Source organism: Achroia grisella, unplaced genomic scaffold (genome assembly GCF_030625045.1).
Source record: "Achroia grisella isolate CSIRO2021 unplaced genomic scaffold, CSIRO_AGI_Agris_v1 utg487, whole genome shotgun sequence".
Lineage (NCBI taxonomy): Eukaryota > Metazoa > Arthropoda > Insecta > Lepidoptera > Pyralidae > Achroia > Achroia grisella.
The window spans coordinates 4,859,221-4,880,260 of NW_026712891.1; the positions used below are offsets into that span (position 1 = coordinate 4,859,221).

The following is a 21,040-nucleotide window of genomic DNA, read 5'->3' on the forward strand; positions in this document are numbered from 1 at the left end:
TTATGTTCTCAAAGAGTACCATTGTGCAAAATGCAATGCAAAGCAGAGTGCAAAAAAACTTATGACTAAACATAATTTCCTAAATTTAACAATAATAACTATTATAACTTTGTAAAATGTATAAAATGAAATGTAATGATAAAAACTAAGCACATTATTTATTTAATCTCAAGAGTTATCTCTTTAGGTTTTAGCTAGTTATAGCTACATAGAGCGAATTTACTTATTCAGATTTGCAAACATAAGCAAGTTAAAATGTATATTTAATATTTTTTTGTTCGCTGCTAATCATCATCAGCATCATCTAGAGCTACTGAAATAGCTGTATTAATATATGCATTTTGTTAAAAAACATTAATTATTATTATAATTTTACAATCCTAATACTACAGGTACATTAGTCTCAGAAGTAGCCACACCGTAAACAACTGGATTTTGCCTTCATAAAGTACGTGTATTCCTGTAACAAAAAAAGACAGTATAAATATACATACGATATGTAACCTGACGGGTAGAATTGGAAAAAATATTCATTTTAAATGTTATTTTTATTATAATTTTAAAACCGATTACTATTAATGATCGATTGATAAAAATTTTAGTTTACAATAATGAATTAATATTATTATTATTAATACTAGCTGACCCCGCGAAGTCTCAGAATTAAATGAATTTTGAAGTTTAGTTACGCAATATATTTCGGAACTCACCCTATTTGACAGTTTGTATGGGAAAATTAAATCGTTGTTTTTAATATTCTCCATGCAATTTCTTTATATTATATCACTGTTTAAACCTTCCCTGGACTTCCACGAATATTTCAAGACTAAAATTAGCCAAATTGGTTCAGCCGTTCTCAAATTTTAGCCTAACGAACAGCAATTTATTTTTATATGTATAGATCTACGCTCTAGAGTTATGGCCGTTTAACTATACTTTAGATCTGAACGTTCCTGAAGTGAGTGAATTTGGTCTATTACTGTAATTTGGTATCTTTGGTGTATTGAATATATCTCGGAGTACAAAATACAGGCCACTGTTTTTTTTCTTTATACGGTTTCATAATCCAACACCATACGTATTAACAGTCGTGCCCGCGACTTCGCATGCGTGTAGGTACATTTGTAAATCGCCATCTTTTCATACATACACGCCAGACATAGCTATTTAATGAATTTATTAATAAAATTGAATGTTACGTATTGAAAATATACACAAAAATTTGTATTAGTTATAGGTATTTTTCAAACTTTCTTTAGCATAATATATACACTTTATTGATCTACATTTGTATTCGGTGTAACTTGGCCACGATTTGATAATTTTATATAATCATTATCACCTACCAGAAGAAAAACAGCTCCTAATAATAATCCTTTATGTTTGGGTAGAACGGTCGTGTTCGGAATTTGAAGGGTAGTCACGAAACTGTTCAAGTCTCGATCCCATCCGTGGGCGATCTTGCCCACCTCTCGAAGTGCATCACCTGACATAATCTGATGAAGGAAATAATATATTGTTTTAATTTTGTACTTATAGTGACATATCAATAGCAGTTTAACAGCTCGTCACGAAAGAGGAACTCGTCACGGGAAAGGGTGCCGAATCGCGACGCACGGCCATCCGGCATCCTTTCCCGTGAAATGAAATGATTATCATGAAATAAGCCGTCAGATGGTTTGACATCTCGATTTATAAACACTTTTTAATCTTATCCTAATAATAATATCATAAATAGTAACAAACATCCCTACTTTCGTTAGGGATGTTTTTTACTCTTTCACCCATAAACTACTGAACGGATTTTGATGAAATTTTATAATAATATAGCTTATGCATCAGAATAACACATAGGCTATACTTTAAATTTAAATTTATATACTGAAATTTGACGCAGGTAAAACCGCAGGCACAGCTAGTCAAAATATATGTTTTCTTTTCTTTTTATTCGATAGGTGGATTTAAAGTTACCTTGAATTCAGTCAACATTAGAGCGCTTCTGGTCATAGTGGCGGGTCCTTCGATCACGAACACGACGTCATCGTTGACGTCCCTTACCGCGTAGAATGGCACCCAATGACGCCGTTGTTGCACTCTGCCCACGTAGTCACCAGGTGGAGTTATTACTCTTATTTCCTTTAAAAAAGTAATAAAAGTAAAAAAAAATTGCCCTCATAGTTTGTACCTATCGGTCTAAAGAAGGATGTATACTAAAACAACAAAGACGCAGTAGTGTAATTTAGAGTAACTGGAGTAATACGTGTTTTTTGTAACATTCTTCCAGTTACTTTAAATTTAAAGCAATTAAATAGGTATTTCTTGTATCATTCAATTGCTCAGGAATATGCCAGAAGGATTAAGGAATAGTTTCTTCTATCTCTTTTACGTTTTAAATAAAAATCTGTGATTGTATGTTTTAGAATAAACAAAACAGTATGATTGAAAGTCTTTAAAAAAATCTCGTTTACTCAAGCAGTAGCAGTTCGTGAGAGAAAAGTCTGAAATCGGAATATACGTGACCATATAAGTTCCACAGAATTACCTATATAGATTAGATATTCCTTATCTTAATGCACGCAGGCAAATATTAGTAATTTATAAATACAGATACCTGTAATCTGCAAGGAGAACAACAAGAGGCAGCAGCCAGTCTCCTCTCAAGCACCAACGCTTCTTGCCTGGTGTTGTCGTGTAGATGCATCACAAAAGATCTGCCAGTACCGCATAGGCATCTTAATGATTTAGAAGAAGTCTCACTCGCTATATATAAAGCTTCACCATGAGGTACTCTGACGATGAAACGATTTTCTGATTCGATTTTAGAAGTTACTGAAAATTAGAATGAAAAAAATATTTTTTTAATATAGTAGTATCATACAATGAAATAAAATTATTATAATTTACAACGTGTAACATAATGCATTTATTAATGGACTGACAAATGATATATATACACTTACAATCATCTAGTTCAACAGTTTGTTGGATGAGTAGACTGGAAACTCCAATGAGGAAGTCTAGGCCGTGTACTGGAATGAACTGTCCTCGAGTATTGCTGGTGTGCCAGTCTAACGTAGACACTGGTAGCGCAGCTCGGTTTATGCCTAAATAATTACAGATTTAGAACAAATTACAAATATCTTCAAAAAAGTAATAGCAAATAGAGGCAGTGCCAACAATCGACGTTATATTGAACGCAATATTTGTCATATTAACAAATTCGCTGCGAAAAAATCCTGCTGAAGTTAACCTATCAGGAGGTTAACCTCACCCACTGTTATCTCTCGGATTATGATTTGCTATCGATTTTTACAATAGAGAAAGAAATTGTAACATGAATTCGACCAGATTCAAGCTCACGATCATAAAGGGTTAGAGGTCAGGATTATAAACTGCTGGGCCACGATAAAGGCCGATGTCGTAATATTGATGTTTAAAATCTAGTACTCACCGGCTTGAGGCTGGATATTTATAACTAAGTCTGGTTTAAGAGTAGAGCCATTATCTGAAACATAAAAATAAGCTATTTTAAGTTTTATGTTTACAATGTTTCTTAAACGTTGCATATTAACCATGTAGGCATGGTCCTACTACAATTTTTAGTAATCTTTAAAATTTTATACATCACCTAATTGTTGTAACTAACACCTAATTCATTTGAATTTATTTACATTTTGTTGTTTTATTTCATGTTTTATTTATTTACTTAAGGCAATTTTGCTGTTCGTATTCATATAAAACTATAAAAGAGCAACACGTAAGTTTCTTGCCCATTCTTGTGACTAGTCTGCGTTCCGAATGACTGATAGAATTAAAAAAATATGACTATTTATGCTTATATTAAGCTTATTTAGTTTAAATAAATTTATTACATTTTATTTTCTATTTAATTTTTTTTTCGTACGTTAAACGAAATAATAGAATAGAATAGAAAATCATTTATTCAAATAAACTTAATTTAAGCACTTTTGAATAGTCAAAAATTTTTTTTAAATCTACCGCTTATTCGGAAAGCTGTCTCATCACAAGAAGAATAAGCAAGAAACTTGTGTGTGCTCTTTTAAACAATCCTTGTAAGTTCACATTTTACAAGTCGAAACTGTTATTAATTACTGTTGAATCGCAGAGGGGGAAGTTATATAAGATTCGAAGAGAATCATCGTCCTACCTTTCACTGTAGTTTGCACTACTCTCTTCTTATCTTTGGTCTAGTAAATTAAATGATATTGAACAGCACAATATTATCTGATATGATTAATTGATATTGCGATAAACTGAGTACTAAATATGATGTTTTGGCTATGTTTTAGAATCTTTACATACAAACTGTTTGTATTGTTGCACAAGTACCTAATAATATGTAATATACATATAGTATAAAATACATGTAGATCAGTTAGCCCTTCGATATACACTATCTAGTATTATGAAAATAAAGAATATTGTGCAAAAACCTAAAACGTAGAACTCGTAAAATGGTTTAAAATTTGGGGTTATATCAAATTTTGGGACGAAACTGAGGATATACTCAGACACTGGTTATTATTATGTGTATCGAATACAGAAATTTTAAAGGCACTTGCATATATTATTATATCTTATTTGTGTATGTTTGTTTACTCATAATTTTTGATTTTTTTTTAATTGCTCTCAATTTCTCCACTTAATAAAATTTTATATTCATTTGAAAAGAGGAACAGATTTTGACTACTGTTATCATATGGATATGTCCATGTGAATTGAATTACATGGACGTACATTAAGATATAAGTACCTATTTAACTATTATAACAGATTTCTATGTCAAATCAATGTCAATCAACCATGTTATACCAAACTTTGTTATCGACATTTCAACCACCAAGCAGTTTGATGTATTTTTATTGATGAGTGAGATCTATCAGTTAAATTATATGGTACCGTGTAATATTTGCTTAGTATGGCAACAAAACAGTGTTATCATGTTGATCACCTGTGTGTGTAACCTTTTCACATATATAGACGATGGTTACTCATCATTAGTTATCCTTGCTTGTCAAACACAAATGATGAGCTAAGATTCCCGTTTCATAAAAAAATGTTACATAAATTCTGCCAAGTTTTTTTCAAAAAAGGTCAAGTCTTTAAGACCGCTAGACTACAAAAAAATATTTGATGTATCTTCTTTAAAGTAAATGACAAAACACCTTCATATACTTAAATTTGTAATATTAATAAGATAAATAATTTACCATTTGTTGCTCCCAAATTATCGATACCATGCCGTACTCCTATACCTTTTGAGTCTATATCCATTTCACTTTTTGTAACTTTAAATTCAGATAAATATAAAAACAATAGAAATTCTCATTAAAACTCTAATTGCATAAGTATGTAACAATCAATTTGAATTATATTTGCACAAATATAACAGCAATAAAGTTCTTTGTTGTTACAATATAACGTTACTGAGTTATCGACGTGTTTGAGCATACATGTCGACTTATCAGCAAAAGATATAATCATTACGAATTATCAGTGTCCAGTCGCCGATAGGCGTTATTTGGCTCGATAATTATAATCTTAATTTTAATACCTAAATTTCGACGCAGTCTTGTAACGATTACTATTAAGATTTCATTATATTAACCATAACCCATAAGTATACTATGCAAAAATACCGAATTTTATTGAAACAAGTTAACTATTGAGTTAACTCACTCTCAATTGTGAGAGTGATCGAAGATTTAAAAAAATAGATAATAATATCCTTGGAGAATTCACACAACGCAATCTGAGCAGAGCTTGTATAATGCGTACTAGACAGCTGATATAAATATTTAGATACATTGTTTTTGTAAATATGTACATAATATGCAAAGAAAACACCCACACCGATACAAATAATTATACTCATAAATACAAATATTTGTACAGTGCGAGGATTCGAACCGGCGACTTTCGGAAATAAAGCGAAGTGCTAAACTGTGCGAGACCGTTCTGACATAGTACATTGTTACACATTACCATCAATAAATCGTTACTCCAACTAGAACAGCGTGTTACACACTATATTCTGTGATGTCCCAGGGTTGTTCATGTCTATAGGCAGTGGTGTACTGTTTTCTTTCCGCGCCCAACCACAAATTAAATAATTTTATTAATTGATGAATTTATTCAATATTCTTATTGATTTAAAACAATGTACCTACTTTTGGTGTTATTATTCATAAAGTTATAATTTCATTTCATGATAGTTTTTAGCAGACAACCTGTCCGCCAACCTCTCTACAGCTCCCACGCTACGCTACTTTTTTTAGGGATAGGGACTTTATCTCTATCTTTAAGTGGATTGTTAAGGTGTCTATACTCCCCATACCTTTAATGTAAAATATAATAAGTCAGATAATCGCGAAAAAATATATTATACTTTCAGGTAAATTAACTCAGATGAGGTGGATAGAGGCATTATGGCGGATTACGGTAAATTTTTACATCCCCACGTGTTGCTGGTATATTTGGATACATTTATTGCTAAAGGGAAAATAATTGACATACACGATAATGAAAAACATTTATACTCATGTGTTAAGTAAGTACATTCTTGAACATTTTACGAATAAAGTGATAACATTCAAGTCGCTTAAAATATACGGTAATATACACCGTAATATATACGTTAAACATTCATTAATGTTCTATCTAAATTTCTTTCAAGTATTTAATTCCACTAACACTTGTTATATAATCAAGTACAATATGTAAAGTTTCTGGAATGGTGACAATAGCTACTGTCGGTTTCCGGAGTACATTGGACACCATTTGAAGCCAAATTGGACCGGAAGACTTAGATGATAGAGTGCTAAACAATCACTCTTACATAAGATAATTTTTATGACTAGATTTTACAGTTTGTAAACCGAATTTTATTATTTTATTGTCCTAGTATAGTCTAAAGTGCCGCTCTAGTGCTAGTACGCGCTTTGCAATATGTTCACCATGAGTTTGATACGTTTGTTTATGGACCATACGACTGACTTAACAGATCTGTCGAAGCAATACAAAAGCACATCATTCCTTATAATAACAACGTACGTAGTTAATTTAGTAGTCATATTATTTCAAAGTATAAGAAAATATAGATATTAAATATATATACTTAATAAGTATAAAATGATTATCGAATTTTAAGGACAATATTTTTGATTTAATATTTTATACACTTGGTATAAATTGTTTTTTATTCTTTCCATATTAAAATTTTAAATAACATTTATTACACATAAATGTGAATAGTTTCCAATACTTACGTCAATATACTTAAATACAATATAAATCAATTATATATATACTTAACAACGATAAAATACCATCTCATTAGCTACACCCATAAACATTTCTCACAATAAATTTCAACATCTAGTCCTGTCCCCATATAAAATACTGAATCAGAAATACGACTGCAAAAACATATAGCAAAAGTTCGTACAACGCTTAATACAATATAATTATAATATTCAAATTACATTTAACAATGAAAGCTTAGCAGTTTCGCGTGTAAAACACGCTAGCAAATATAACTATTGAGATCAACTTGTGAAAACCTTAAATCTATAATATCCCTACGCGTCTATGGCTGGTTAGACCCGTACGAATATAATGAAACACAACGTTAACTATATAAGAAGTATATAAGTTATAAACTAATGCCGAAATAAAATTTCCAAAGTGACGATTAGCAAAATTACTATTAAAACTTTATATGACAAATAAGTAACTTAGTTACTCATGCAAACAGTGAAATGCCATCAATGTACGTAACTCGAACAAACCGAATCACGTTCGGGCCCGATAAGCCTAAAGAGTGTCATTTATGACAATGCGCCGCAGACTTCCACCCAGCATGGTTTTAATATTTTCTGGATAAATCGATTTCGTGATCATTTATAATTTATCGTTTGAGGGCGCGTTGCCAACCACTATTTAGCTTCAATGTGGCTGGTAGACAAGGACTGGCTTCACACTCTCCATCTAGTTCATCAGCTAAACTGTCGTGCAATTCTCGTAATGCCATAATTGCCGATCGAGCTGCTCTTTGGCAATCCATATCACCTTCACATATGGTATCCGCTTCCGATATAAAGACTAAGTCACACGTTGTTGGTGGCGCCTCTCCCTGTTAATGATACCAAAAAATTACATACTGTTATATTCTAGTGCATGTTTAAGTTTTTTATGAATCTATAGGAGACTAATTAGCAACTAATTCCTATTATTTTATATTGATATACTGTAGAGTTCCACATAGGTATAGACATATTATGTAATATTAGATTTTTGACATAGCCCACTTCTCAAACAGAAATAATAGTGCAAATTTGAAACGATTACTTACACACAGGTAACAAATTTGATGTAAGCTACACAAAGGAAGAAATAGCTGTCCGCGATCACCAGCTAGTAAATCTACTCCACGGCATCTGTTTATAATCTTTGCAAGGACCGGGCAAGAGCCAGCAGCGCTCACTGAAAAAAAAAGGTTCATCAATACTCATTTTTTATACTACAGTAAATTATATATAATAAATAAAATAATTAAAGTAAGGGCATTTACCTGTAGTAATTACCGGACTTCTATGTCTGCCACTACCACCCATATAGCCTTCAGAGAATTGTTCTTCAATTTTTCCATTTAAGTAATGTCCAGCCCCTTGTTCATTTTCAAAATCATCATTTAATTCCAAATTTTTATTAAACGGTGGAATTTCGTTGCTTTTAATATCTACTTTTTCCTTTTTCACAGCTACTCTTTTGGACTTTACTTCATCTATCGGACCGGGAGAAGACGTCAATACAGATTCAGGTTTTGGAGTTTGCAAGCTTTGTTTGAACTCTTTTAAGGCTTTCCTCATTTTTTCCAAACTATAAGCAGCTGCAAGCCGTGATAACAATTTTTCTTTCATTTCCTGTTCTTCTTTTGAGTCTAGTTCCTCACCCGCATTCGAATAATGTAATGCTTCATCAACAATAAGACCTTCCATAGACTTTAACTTTCTATCAATATTATCCAATTTCGCGTCGTTGTCAGAAATTCTAGTCCTTTTATTGTCATCACGAACTGCAATAGCTTGCGAATTATCTAATTGAATATCGGTTCCTTCATTTGGTTTTATTTGCACGTAATTTCTTTTCACGTTACTATGTTCCCTATACGTATTTAAAGGATAAATAACTTCTTTGTTAAAGGTATCGAAATATTGTTTCCTCAGTTTGTCTTGAGTTAAATCATTTACAAAAGGGATTGAATTCTTATTACGTTTGTCTATCCCAAAATAATCTGACCAATCAATAGATTTCTTTTTAATAGTTATAGGTTTTTCTTTCTCATCCTGACTATGGTGATGTACATGTTCTTCTTCCTTACCCGTCATTCCAGGATGATGTATATTATGCCCATGATGTTCATGACTATCGTCATCATGATCTGTAATATTATGATGCTCATGAGTAGAGTTTTGATTTGATAAAGTTAAAATTGGCGGCTTTACTTCATGTGAACTTTGCTCATGTTCACTGCTACGTTTTACGGGATTTTTTATAATATCTGATTCAGGTTCCCCAAATATTCTAGATAAATCTTTTATGATTTTTGGATCAGTTCCAGAATTACTTCGGAATGATTTTTTTTTATTTGCAGCAAATCTTTTTTTAGGCAAATTATAGTTATCGGAACCACTACTACGTTTTGTTACAGGAAATCGTTTTTCAATAGGCCCATAAGAATACTGATCGTCATCAGCCAAATCTGACAACGTATCATCATCCAATGGTTGGAAAGCAATTGCATATTCTTCTCTTAGATCATCCTTATCGTTATCGGTCAACTCATAACTGTTATAATTAGGATCTGTTGAAATCTCAGAATGCTTTCTGTCTAAATCAAATTCAGATGAATTGGGGCGATCAACATCAGAATCTGAACTTCGCTTTCTCTTAAAAGCTATCGGACCCCAACTATCAGGATATCGTTTCTTCACAATTTTTTCTTTATATAACTTTACTATTCCCTGTGGAGCAGATTCAACATTGTTAGAGTGTTCTTTGTTATATTTATATTTTGACCAAAGTTGTCCCAAAAGTAATGCGTATTCTGCATCATTTTCAGACTTTTCTTGAGCCTCCTTTTTATCTTCCATTTCATTCTTATCAACAAATAAATCCCGGAGTCGCTCGTTATCTGAGTGATGGCTTCTCTCACGGAAAGCTGACTCTTTTTTGATGGTATCAGGATGAACATTTTTCTTTTTAATTAATTTGTATTCATACGTTTCAGCAGGTTTTTCATTATCTTCTAATAGTTTGATAATATATTTTGGATTAGGCTCCTCTTCAATATCTTCGACATCTACGCCGTAGTCTGAATCTGTAATAAGTTAATAGAAATACTTTTATTTGTTGCTATCATTTAAGAATGCAAATAATCGAAACAAAATTGGCAGTGTACCTAGCAAATTTATTTTTAGTTACCTGGATATCCCTGAGGTGGTACAAATTCATAGATGGGAGCATCGTAATCAGGCAGTGGTGCGAGGGGTACATGCATACGACCCCGTTGCCGCCGCTGCAGAGCCTCCAGTGCGCCCCGTAAGGACGAGCCCCCACGGTCGGCGCTTACACACACCACTGCACATGCGGCTATTGTCCATAGCCACCTCCCGCTCATGACTTCGATCACTGTAAAATATCGCATTATTAATATTATTATTTTGTCGTTATTTCTATAAATTAGTAGGGTTTATAATATCTCTTGCGAAATATTACGAAAACAATCCCGTGGTCTTCGTAATATTTCGCAAGCGTTTGTTCAATGAGTAGAAATACCAGAGTGTTGTGCAGTTGGTAAAAATTATTTAGTTTTTCACCTCGTTACTAGATGGAGTTAATAATATTAGGTTAGAAATAAAATATTATATAACTAATGTACCTGTAAAGATTGTGTCTATGAAAAATGAAATAGTATTTATATTTGGGATATATCTAACCCTTTTTTTATTAAAATTGTTAATCTAATTATTTATGTAACAAAAGTATTATAAAACGATTATCTGAAAAGCGAATAATCTGTTGAATGCTTATATAAGTGATATCGGATGTATATGTACAGAAAATTCCGTATCTACCTGTTTATCGGCGTCAATTTAAGACGCAAAACAACAAGCAATAAGGAAAATTTTATGAGTCATCAAGCAATACCTCCTCCCCTTTACTACGTATCATGTAACCTAAGTACATAACTTGTCTCAAGACGATCGCAAAAACCAAACAACATTTCCCAAGGGTAGTCAGGTCCTATCCATTCCGATGGCGCCAACAATTTCCACTAACGTGCCGAAAATATGAATGGATAGTCGACGTTATGACAATATGATAACTTAATAACGCACAGTCTAACATTTTATTTTATGGGTCACAGTGGACATTGGCCGAATAAAGTTGCGTTTTGCAGGAGTATTATAAACAAATTTGATATAATGTCTATCGTATTAGTGCTAAGTATTACTGTTCTGTTTCCACTTAATTCGGGTAATTCAATATATGTAGACAAAATATTGCTTGACCCACTCGGTATTTTTCAAAACATGTATGTACAAGTGGGTACCGTAACTCAGAAGGACCCACCTGTATTTTTTCCACATATTTCTTGGTGGAGATTATTGTACAGTATGTTGAAAATCTCTAGAACATACGGTTGTGCAGATATTTTGGATTATCAAGGTATTATATTTTCGCCCCTGTGACTTGAAATTACGTAACAATTATGTATATCATGTATGTTCTGAATTGTCTAGGTATCCTTTTGGTTTTAATCTATATAGAAGACTTACTTATGAGCAAATTTTTGTAAAGAAAATTCTTTTTCCACATCTTTATTCCTTCATTTCACGGGTTTCATTTATCATTAATATTGCGTCTAAAAGTGTTATTTTATATATTTTCGTGATAGAAATGTTACTTCTTTATTCGGCTATTTCCATTTTTGTACTAATACAGAAATGCGAAAACTTTTTTAATTCCTTCCAGCTTTAGTGGTGATAGTATAAATTAACAGTGGATTTAAATTAAAATATGTAGTTTAAAAACTTAAGTATTACATATTAAAATTAAGCGACATAAAAGGATCACATTTATTATAGAACTGGTGAAGGTAAAGAGTCAAACGAAAGAGAATATTGAAGTTGCTTGCAAATAATATTGTACGTATGTAAATAATATTCATATAATTTCATAAAAATGAGATCTATGAAAATCATAGATCTCATTATCTATGATTTTCATACATTGTTATCTTATATTTGTTGTCTACAAACAAAGCATTCTACCCCTCCATAGCAATAACGGGCAATAGCTGAGTGTATCTATTTATTTTCCCGTCTTTTGTATAATAAAGTCCCCCAAGCAATAAAACCCAGAATCTCCGAATTAAGCAGTCTCCGAGGTGGTCTAATATACTGAATATTTATATACTCCCTGTAATAAAGAATGAGTGAGCATTTAGTTCACTAACCCTAATTTCGAATGATATAATGCTACTGAAACATTTTAAGGGTTGCCTTAAAAATAAAGGAGCAAAATATATTGCTTACATGACCATTTGATTAACGGAATACAGTGCAGAACACATTTTTAATTATATTAATTGGATAACTTTTCTAAAAATTTAATAGTTATTAGTTTATTAATATACTTAGTTCTATTTTATACATTTTATATTCTTATCTAATTGGAATAGCAAATAAGCTAACGGTCCACCTGATGCTAAGTCACCCACACACAAGAAGAGCACCACGGACATATGTCATGTGTCGTAGCCAGTAATCAAGCTACTTGGCGGTGCTGAAATATATAAATGAGGCTGAGTACTAGTTTTTAGAAAGTATACCTCGGTTGACAAATAGGTACTGTGAACGGGAGGTCAGTTGGTCAGTACTACGTGGGCTGGTGCTGGGAGGAAGCCAGTCTAATTGCTTGCCACCAGATATGTCGTAGCGTAAAGCAATCATATACTGTAAAATAATGTTAAATATATCATGTACTGTGGACGTCCTTTTATATGGATTTTACTGGCAAGCAAGCTTTTTAGGCTTAATAATAACTTATTTAATCATTGATTTTTTTTTCTCTTTATTTTGGAACTTGAGAATCACAATAGTGAGCATGTTGGCTCCGTCTTCTTAATTATTTATACACAAAGATATTTTATATTTACATTAGGTATATCTAAAATTTAATTTACTCTAAAGACAAATATTACCGATTTAAAATTTTATCTACAAATTATTGATACAGGTTCCGATAAAATACCCTGAAAAATTTTGTTTAAATTTATTTCTTTTAGCAAGATTGTTTTTCAGTTCATTTTTGACACATTCTTTACTTTTTTCATCAGGTACCCAAATTTGCTTACTGGAATGTGCCCTGTAATTGCTATGACATTTAATAATTGATGACTTTGTCAATTTTATATTGGTTGGCCCAATATACTTTTCAAACTGTGAAAGAATTTTTCAACTCGGTGCAGTACTTTTGGATTTTACTGTCCCCATGGCAAATTCCGGTCTTTCTCTCTCTCCTATAATAATTGCTGTTACTTGCGACTTTGTCTGGTATTACATAAAGTTTGACCCCTTTCCCTACATTGTTTTTCAAAATAACGGATAGCTCATGACCATCTTGTTCAGTCTTTGTACAAGGCAAATTTAATTAAAATCCGTTCAGCCATTAAGTAACAAAAATACAGATATACACTTTCTAATTTATATTTTTATTATAAAGTAGTAGAAAGTGCGAGTGTACCTACGATTATTTATGGCACTATAGTTGTATGGAATGTAAGCAATAAAATGAGGATAATATAATGTCAAAAAAAGCTTTTCATGTGATTATTGTATGGCATACGAGCGTCATGTTCTTATATACACAATAAGTCCCTTTTACGCATTATATCGTAACATGAAAGCTTTTCGTATTCCCAGGATATTTTCGTCGACTCGAACTCGACATATTTTATATATTTTTCTACATTTTACTTCAGTTGTGATCGTTCTTTGTCAATCTACTATACACTTGTTAGTGTATTGTATATTATAAAAGTCTGGAGAGTCTATCTCTCTCTTTGCTTTCATTTAATCTATACTTTCTAATATATTTTTTTCTACTTGTTCTTTGCTGTTGTAGGTGTCATATGTTAATATTATGAAAAAAGCCCCTGAAGTGTATAATTATTCTTATATTATAATGTAATAATAAAGCAGTCTTAGTCCTTTAAGTTAAACAGATAAAAGTGGAGTCATATTCAGTAAAGTCCTATTTTACTAAGTCGTTTGCTAAATAAACTAAAAAAGGCATACAGCGACCAAAAATAGAACCTGCTTCTTTTTATAACTTGGTTAAAAAATTAAGATTTCGTGTAGGGACTTATTTTTGTTAATACTTTGTAAACAACCTGTACCGTCAGCCGTTTTCATATCAATCGTAGTGACACGACTTTATTGGACTGTAAAATTTATGTTTACCAATAATTTATACAGGAGATCAATCGGTATTTATAGAAAGTTATGAATTGTGCAGGCTATAATAAATATTTATAAATTACAAGTAGATGGGTCGATGCTGTGGTGAATAACATTTGTTTTATTACTCTTTAACATAAAAGGTCATTGATAAAATTTATGTTTTGTTGATATTACGACTCTTCATTCAGCTACTTATAAAATATAATATAGGTATATGTTAAAAATACATCCATTATTTTTCAACCAGAACGACAATTTTCATTGGCGTTTACACAAGCGTGCTCTGTAGACTAAATTAGAAAATGAAAATGATGTAAAATTAGAAACAGTAACTTATTTTACAAATCTATCGCGTATTAGGTGATATTGTATTCCTTTTTTAAAAATAATTAGGTGCTCTTACCTTAAAACATTGAGCACGCCAAAACAAAACAACGTTGAGTAATGAAGCGTTCGATCACTGTCAGGGAGCGAAAACAACTGGGATAAATGAACGTTAGGACAATGCGCGGACCCTTGCGCAATAGGTTCCACCGACCAGAGACTAGGGTTCGAACGGGAGCTTTCCAGAACCTGGCAACTACGGAACCTGACTTATGAATGATATAGCCGCCTGTGAAAGGTATCTCGCGTTATGGGAGGGGTGAGAGAGGTGGTGCGCGGGAACGTTATATAACGGAACGATCGATACGCAGGGCGGCACTGAAACCCGTCTGGGCTGTGTACATAATGTTCTATGGGCGGCTAATAGTTCGTTCTATGTGTTTACATTTATTGTAATGCAATACACATATCGTTCGATAACCATTTAGCCGCTGTTAAGGGAATAAGAATGTTTGTTATTTTCGTGAGAGACATTTTGATTAAGTACTTGATTCGAGATGAATGTTTTCAAGTAATAGGTGTAATCAAACTAGTAACTATATAAGAGATTTTTTGTAATGCGCATAGCAATATGGAAATTTTAGAAATTTATTTTCTAATCAAATTTCATTGAAGCGTCAAACCATTCATACTATAATATCGTTAGTTAAATTTAAAAATAAAATCTAAAAGGTTTTACATCGCCATAATGACACAATAGAATGGCGACTTCTATTCATTATTACCATTAAAGAGTTTGTTATTGAATTATATCAGCCAACAATACTATAATAGGTAAAGAATTCCGCTGATCATCAAACAATATAATAAACATAGTTACAAAAGCAAACAATGGGAATACAACTCAGAGTTTGTACAAAATTGTCTGCGTTGGTATCTTTGTTTCATCTATTTCAATAGCCAAAACATTTGTTTTCTAATTTCAGTTCGGTTAGGCTCAAGATAAAGGCACGACAGCGAAACTACAAGGTACGAAGACACTCCGGAATACCAACACATGAAGGATACCATAGGGTTGCCATGATGAGGTTTTGACTCTGATGTTTGCCACTTACCACCCTATCCTGACCCGAGGGCTGTCAGTTTGTTTGTCATTCTATTTACAAAAAAACCAAAAGTATGTAATTTACTAGAAGTGTATATATCATAAATTACCAGCGACGAGCGAGAAAAACTTCAGTTGCTGATAATGTAGTTTTCTACAAAATATTTTTTTATTTCAGTTAAGTATTTTTGGTGTTTATTCATTACATACAAAAATTGAATTGTTTGTAATATTTTTATGTACTATTTTTCTTTACCAATGTGAACAAGCCTTAGCCAGTAGGTAGTATATAAAACCCCTCATTCTTTTGCCGGGGCATTTAATTGGAGACAAGCCCGTCGTCGCAAATATATTTCAATTAATACGTGCATACCATCGGCCAGTCTTGAGAGTTATTCTGCCCGATTATGGTCCAGGGCTAGAATATTACTTGCAGCCCTTCTCGGTCTCACACTACGGACGTCTTTAGATTATTGAACTGTCGTATATAATTATTTATCTTAGTCATGATCCTTATACGGAATACAGAACGAACCGAAAACTAAAAGTCTGCGCTTACTTGTAAATGCAATAGTGAAATGAGAGTTTGAACTCTTTTACTTACTTATTTCTTTGAAACTACTGCGTGGAGGGACGACATAGTATATAAGTACTTTTCCCAAATCAATGTTATTTTCCTCTGTACATATATTTTTATATATTTTAGCGATAACTGGGCGGATTTCGATAATAATCGGTTTTCTATGTATAATTAATGTCATATTAAAAGAAAGAAATGTATTTAAGTATTAATATCAGTCTATTTATGTCTAGTACCCATAACACATGCTTCGCTTAACTTGGGTCTATGCGCTGTATGAATTGTCCAAGGTTGTTACTATTATTATCTAGAAGTATTTTTTCCAAATCGCTATGTTGTACATGTTTAGAGCAAAATGTTATATGCTCTGAACATGTGTTTCTCTTGATTTTGCGTTAACTGATCGGATTTCAATCAATCTTTTTACAATCGACATTGTTATTATTTATATCTATTAATTGTTATTTCTTTTCAATATATAATAAAAAAAACGTACAAAATTGTGCGGATAGAGCAGTAGTAAATTTCGCGCATATATAGTGTATATAGAGAAAAAGTGCAGAATGCTAATATTCCTGTTAACTTATGCATACATTGAATACATTAAATCGATAAAAAAACATTACATACACTACCGAGACGTATTTGACTCACAGATGCGTATATACTCTTTTGCTTGTTATTGCTGGTTCAAAGATCTTTCCGTATTTTTCATTATAGTCGAGTTTCGACAACAGGCCGACCTCTAGTATATATTAATGTACGTTCTACATGGTTTTCAATTTATAATCGTGTGGATGTGGGTGGAAAATGTGGCAACTATGTAGCTATCTGCATAAATGTCTACCGCACACCATGAACGTTTGAAACCGCAGTGTTATCACTTGCGCATCACTGCATCCAATCAATGCCCTGTTGCCTGCCCTTTATGCCCTATAAATTGCAGCACAGTATGCAAGTAGCTGTGTTGCAGAAATAATATTGTGAAGTAGAAGTTACAGGGGAATAACTATGACGATAGTTTCTGTTGCTCATGGCAAGTTTTTAAGTAATTTGTTTATATAATTGTTTATGATGTGACAGTTATAAGCAGTGGCTATTTTTTAATTTAAATTGATTTTCTGTTAGTTTTTGTGATACTGAAAAAAATAGTAATAATATCAAATCGCCAAACATTCCAAACAAAGCAGTAGTTTGTGTTATGGGTACTAGACAACAGATATAAATACATAGATAATTTTTTTTTAAATACATGCACAATATACAATAAAAAAAATCGAGACCGATACCAACAATCATAATCACGAATACAAATCTTTGTTCCGTACGAAGAATCGATTCTGCGATTTTCGGAATTAAGGCAATGTGCTAAAATGCTAAACCACTGAGATCGTCGATTTTAAACCCAAATTAGTTTTTGTGCAATCTTCTTTTGGTAGTCTTCGAATCTTTAAAATTCACAGATTTTTGTGAAAAAGTTAGGGATATTTTATAATCATTCATTCATACCATTACATGTCATTATTCAGGATTGTATGAGGAAAACCACGAAAGTTCCAATATATGTTTTTTGTGATATACGTACAGATAATATATCTAAGAGACGGTGACTGACAATTCCATTAAATTAATAGTATTTTGATTAGTAGATACAGACAAATACATTAAAAATATATAAAATTTTGATATCCAAATCAATGTCTATTTTTAATTTACGTTTATTAACTATTACGATTTACTCTTTCGTTGAATGGATGTTAATAAACCCATACCATTATTTGAATGCGGTTTCAGTGGTGTTCCAATTACGTCGCATATTAATTAGTCTACAAAGAGCACCCACATATATTTGATACCTCTCTCATAGAATGTAATATATACATATGTGTGTGACAGGTGTAAAGTACTTTTATATAGTACTAGCTATCCGCCCCGGCTTCGTACAAGTGTACATGTATTATATATACTTTCCTCTTGAATCACTCTATCTATTGACAGCAATGTAGATTTTGTGGTATGAATATTGAACTGATATAAATAAATTTAACATACATAGATACAGTTGTTTTAATAATATACATATGTGGAAAACGCTCAGACTAATATAAGCAATAATACTCATGAATAAAATATTTGTACCGTGCGAGGAATCGAGCCCGCGACCACGAGAGGGAAAGCAGTGTCTACTATACATATTTATTGAATATAAAAATACCAAATTAGTCAGGTGAAAGTAAGGTGACTCACAACAATAAGGTAACCATAATTACTTCAATAACGTTGCGTGTAAGCTTGTAGAAAATATAAATTCTTATATAACTACATAATTACTTCAGGGCTTTCCGCCGAGTCTTTCATCTTTCAAAGCAGAATTTATTTTGTTTAATAACAGTATACATCGCTCAAGGTAAAGTTAATATTATTCTAATTATGAAACTTATGTCTTTTATCCTATCTTCTTATCTAATTTTTGTATATTGTTTGTGTTGTGTTTGTAAATGTTTACTGCATAAATTTTACTTTATTTAAATTTATTTATATAAATAAATAAGGTAGTAAGGTAACTTATTTTGGATCCAATAGTTTCGTAAATAAGTTAGATAATCTTATAATAATAAATATCATATAATATTAGATATATAGTCATAGGTATGATTACGTTTTGCCTGATGTTGCTAAATATTTGTACTTAATATAACAGCACTCTCATGTATTTTTCACTTGAATTTTAGATTTTAATTCTTCCATAATAATATTGTCTGGATTAAGTGGCTTTGAACGTATTATAAAATTCATAAACATATAGCTAATTCTTCTGTAAGGGATCAATAAAAAACGCATCAAATTTTGATATTATTTATTTGATATTGACAAATACAATACATCAGTATTAACAATGTAACTGTACATTGTCATCGTATACTTAACTAATTACTTATATATTAATTAATTATCTGTAATACTAAATACTAACAATATACTTTATGTGTAAAGTTAATTTAATTTGAAATAAATTCTTCGACTTAATTGGAATAACGATAGAAAGTGTAATAAGGCAAATATTTATATTATAATAGTCGAATAGTTAAAAAATTAAAAAAATAATATGAATATATTTTGGCCTATTAATCACAACTTTATATTTTTCATGGTAACACAACAGCTTAAGTGTCATATTATAATAATAAGAAGTGAGTTATCCATCAAATTGCATTAAGTTAGTAAATCGTATACTTTATATAAGTATAGCGTTACGATAAATATGCATGATATCAGCATTAGTACACTACAAGAAATTCTTCTACAACCAGTTAAATACAATTGGATTCAAAGTTTTATAAATAATCTAACAGTAAATATATATTCATATATATTTATAGCTCAATAACAAGTTCTGAAGTATTGTACCGGTGCTCACAGAAAAAAAAATGGGCTACAATTTTTTGTTACTTAATATTACAGTAATTATATAACACCCTTAAAATATCAATGGCATGACAGATCCTCAATTAATAAACGAACGTGTAACTAAAATTAGTATTATAGTCAAACACCTTTTGTATCAATTATGACAATAATAAATATCAACAATATTATTATTAATATAAATCATAAGATTACGTATATAAGAGATGACATAAAAGGTAATCTATATACTAATTTGCTCGATGCAATAACTATAACAATGGCACGTGTGTGACTACAATAAATATATCACTTCCTTTTACATAAATCTCCGCATTACAACATAAATTCAATTCCTGAATAGTTCTAAACAAACCGTTAACATATTATATTAAAGAAATATGGAAACTTGCGTTGTGTCATGATTTCTGAGTATCCGATATTTCTGTAGAATGGTTAGATTGTATAACCGATGTATTTGTTTTTTTTAGATATAATTTGTTGTCACTAACCTCCACTTTGTTCAACTCTCATCTTGTCAATCAACAAAAAATGCAATTGATAAGTGACTTATATGGTATAAATGTTTCGCTTTGTTTCGAAAAGACTAGGAATTCAAAACTAAAACGTGACGAGATCCCGTTTTTCTTTAATATTTCATGTTAATAAAACTGTGTTAAATTTAAAATAGTAAACAGTTAACAATTTAACTTTAGCTTAACGAAAATACGATACAAAAGAAAAACAAACTAGTAATCTGTATCAGGGTCTTCGGTATCGGCTAATTTGACTAGCCCTATGAAACTTTTCTCTGGTTCCATTATAGAATGTCTCTGGCCCGATGTATTCCTAACTGCAAGCCTGTCGCCGGCTCTCAGGAATAGAGCTGCAGCTGAGAAGCAAGTATTGGCTTTTTCCAAAGCCTCGACCGAGTGAGAGGACTGAGTGCATTGAAGGAGAGTATCACGCCCTTCCATTTCAGCATTTGTACGATGTAGTACCCACGAGACTATGTCATGGCTGTCTAAGTAATAAATCTGTAAAATAAAAGACAACAAATATTGAACAGCTCGA

The 21,040-nt window shown here is 31.7% G+C and overlaps 2 protein-coding genes across 2 annotated transcripts in view; both read right to left on the reverse strand.

Annotated features, from left to right (window-relative positions):
- Positions 1 to 2: 2 nt before the first annotated feature.
- On the reverse strand, positions 3 to 15,155 carry LOC131845948 (uncharacterized). The gene is made up of 13 exons (XM_059195117.1): positions 14,956 to 15,155; positions 10,507 to 10,713; positions 8,594 to 10,402; positions 8,375 to 8,505; positions 7,946 to 8,155; positions 5,976 to 5,979; positions 5,232 to 5,345; positions 3,452 to 3,505; positions 2,961 to 3,104; positions 2,612 to 2,829; positions 1,972 to 2,136; positions 1,347 to 1,496; positions 3 to 460 (listed from the first exon to the last, which is right to left on the reverse strand). Exons 2-13 carry the CDS (start codon positions 10,700 to 10,702, stop codon positions 404 to 406), a joined length of 3,252 nt encoding a protein of 1,083 aa, XP_059051100.1. The 5' UTR covers positions 10,703 to 10,713; positions 14,956 to 15,155; the 3' UTR covers positions 3 to 403.
- A 4,357-nt stretch (positions 15,156 to 19,512) lies between these two features.
- Positions 19,513 to 21,040, reverse strand: part of LOC131845829 (protein eiger) — a 43,783-nt gene continuing 42,255 nt past the window's right edge. Inside the window, exon 8 of the mRNA XM_059194958.1 lies at positions 19,513 to 21,003. Coding sequence (XP_059050941.1) covers positions 20,716 to 21,003 — 288 coding nt within the window. The 3' untranslated portion in view covers positions 19,513 to 20,715. The remainder of the gene's footprint in view (positions 21,004 to 21,040) is intronic.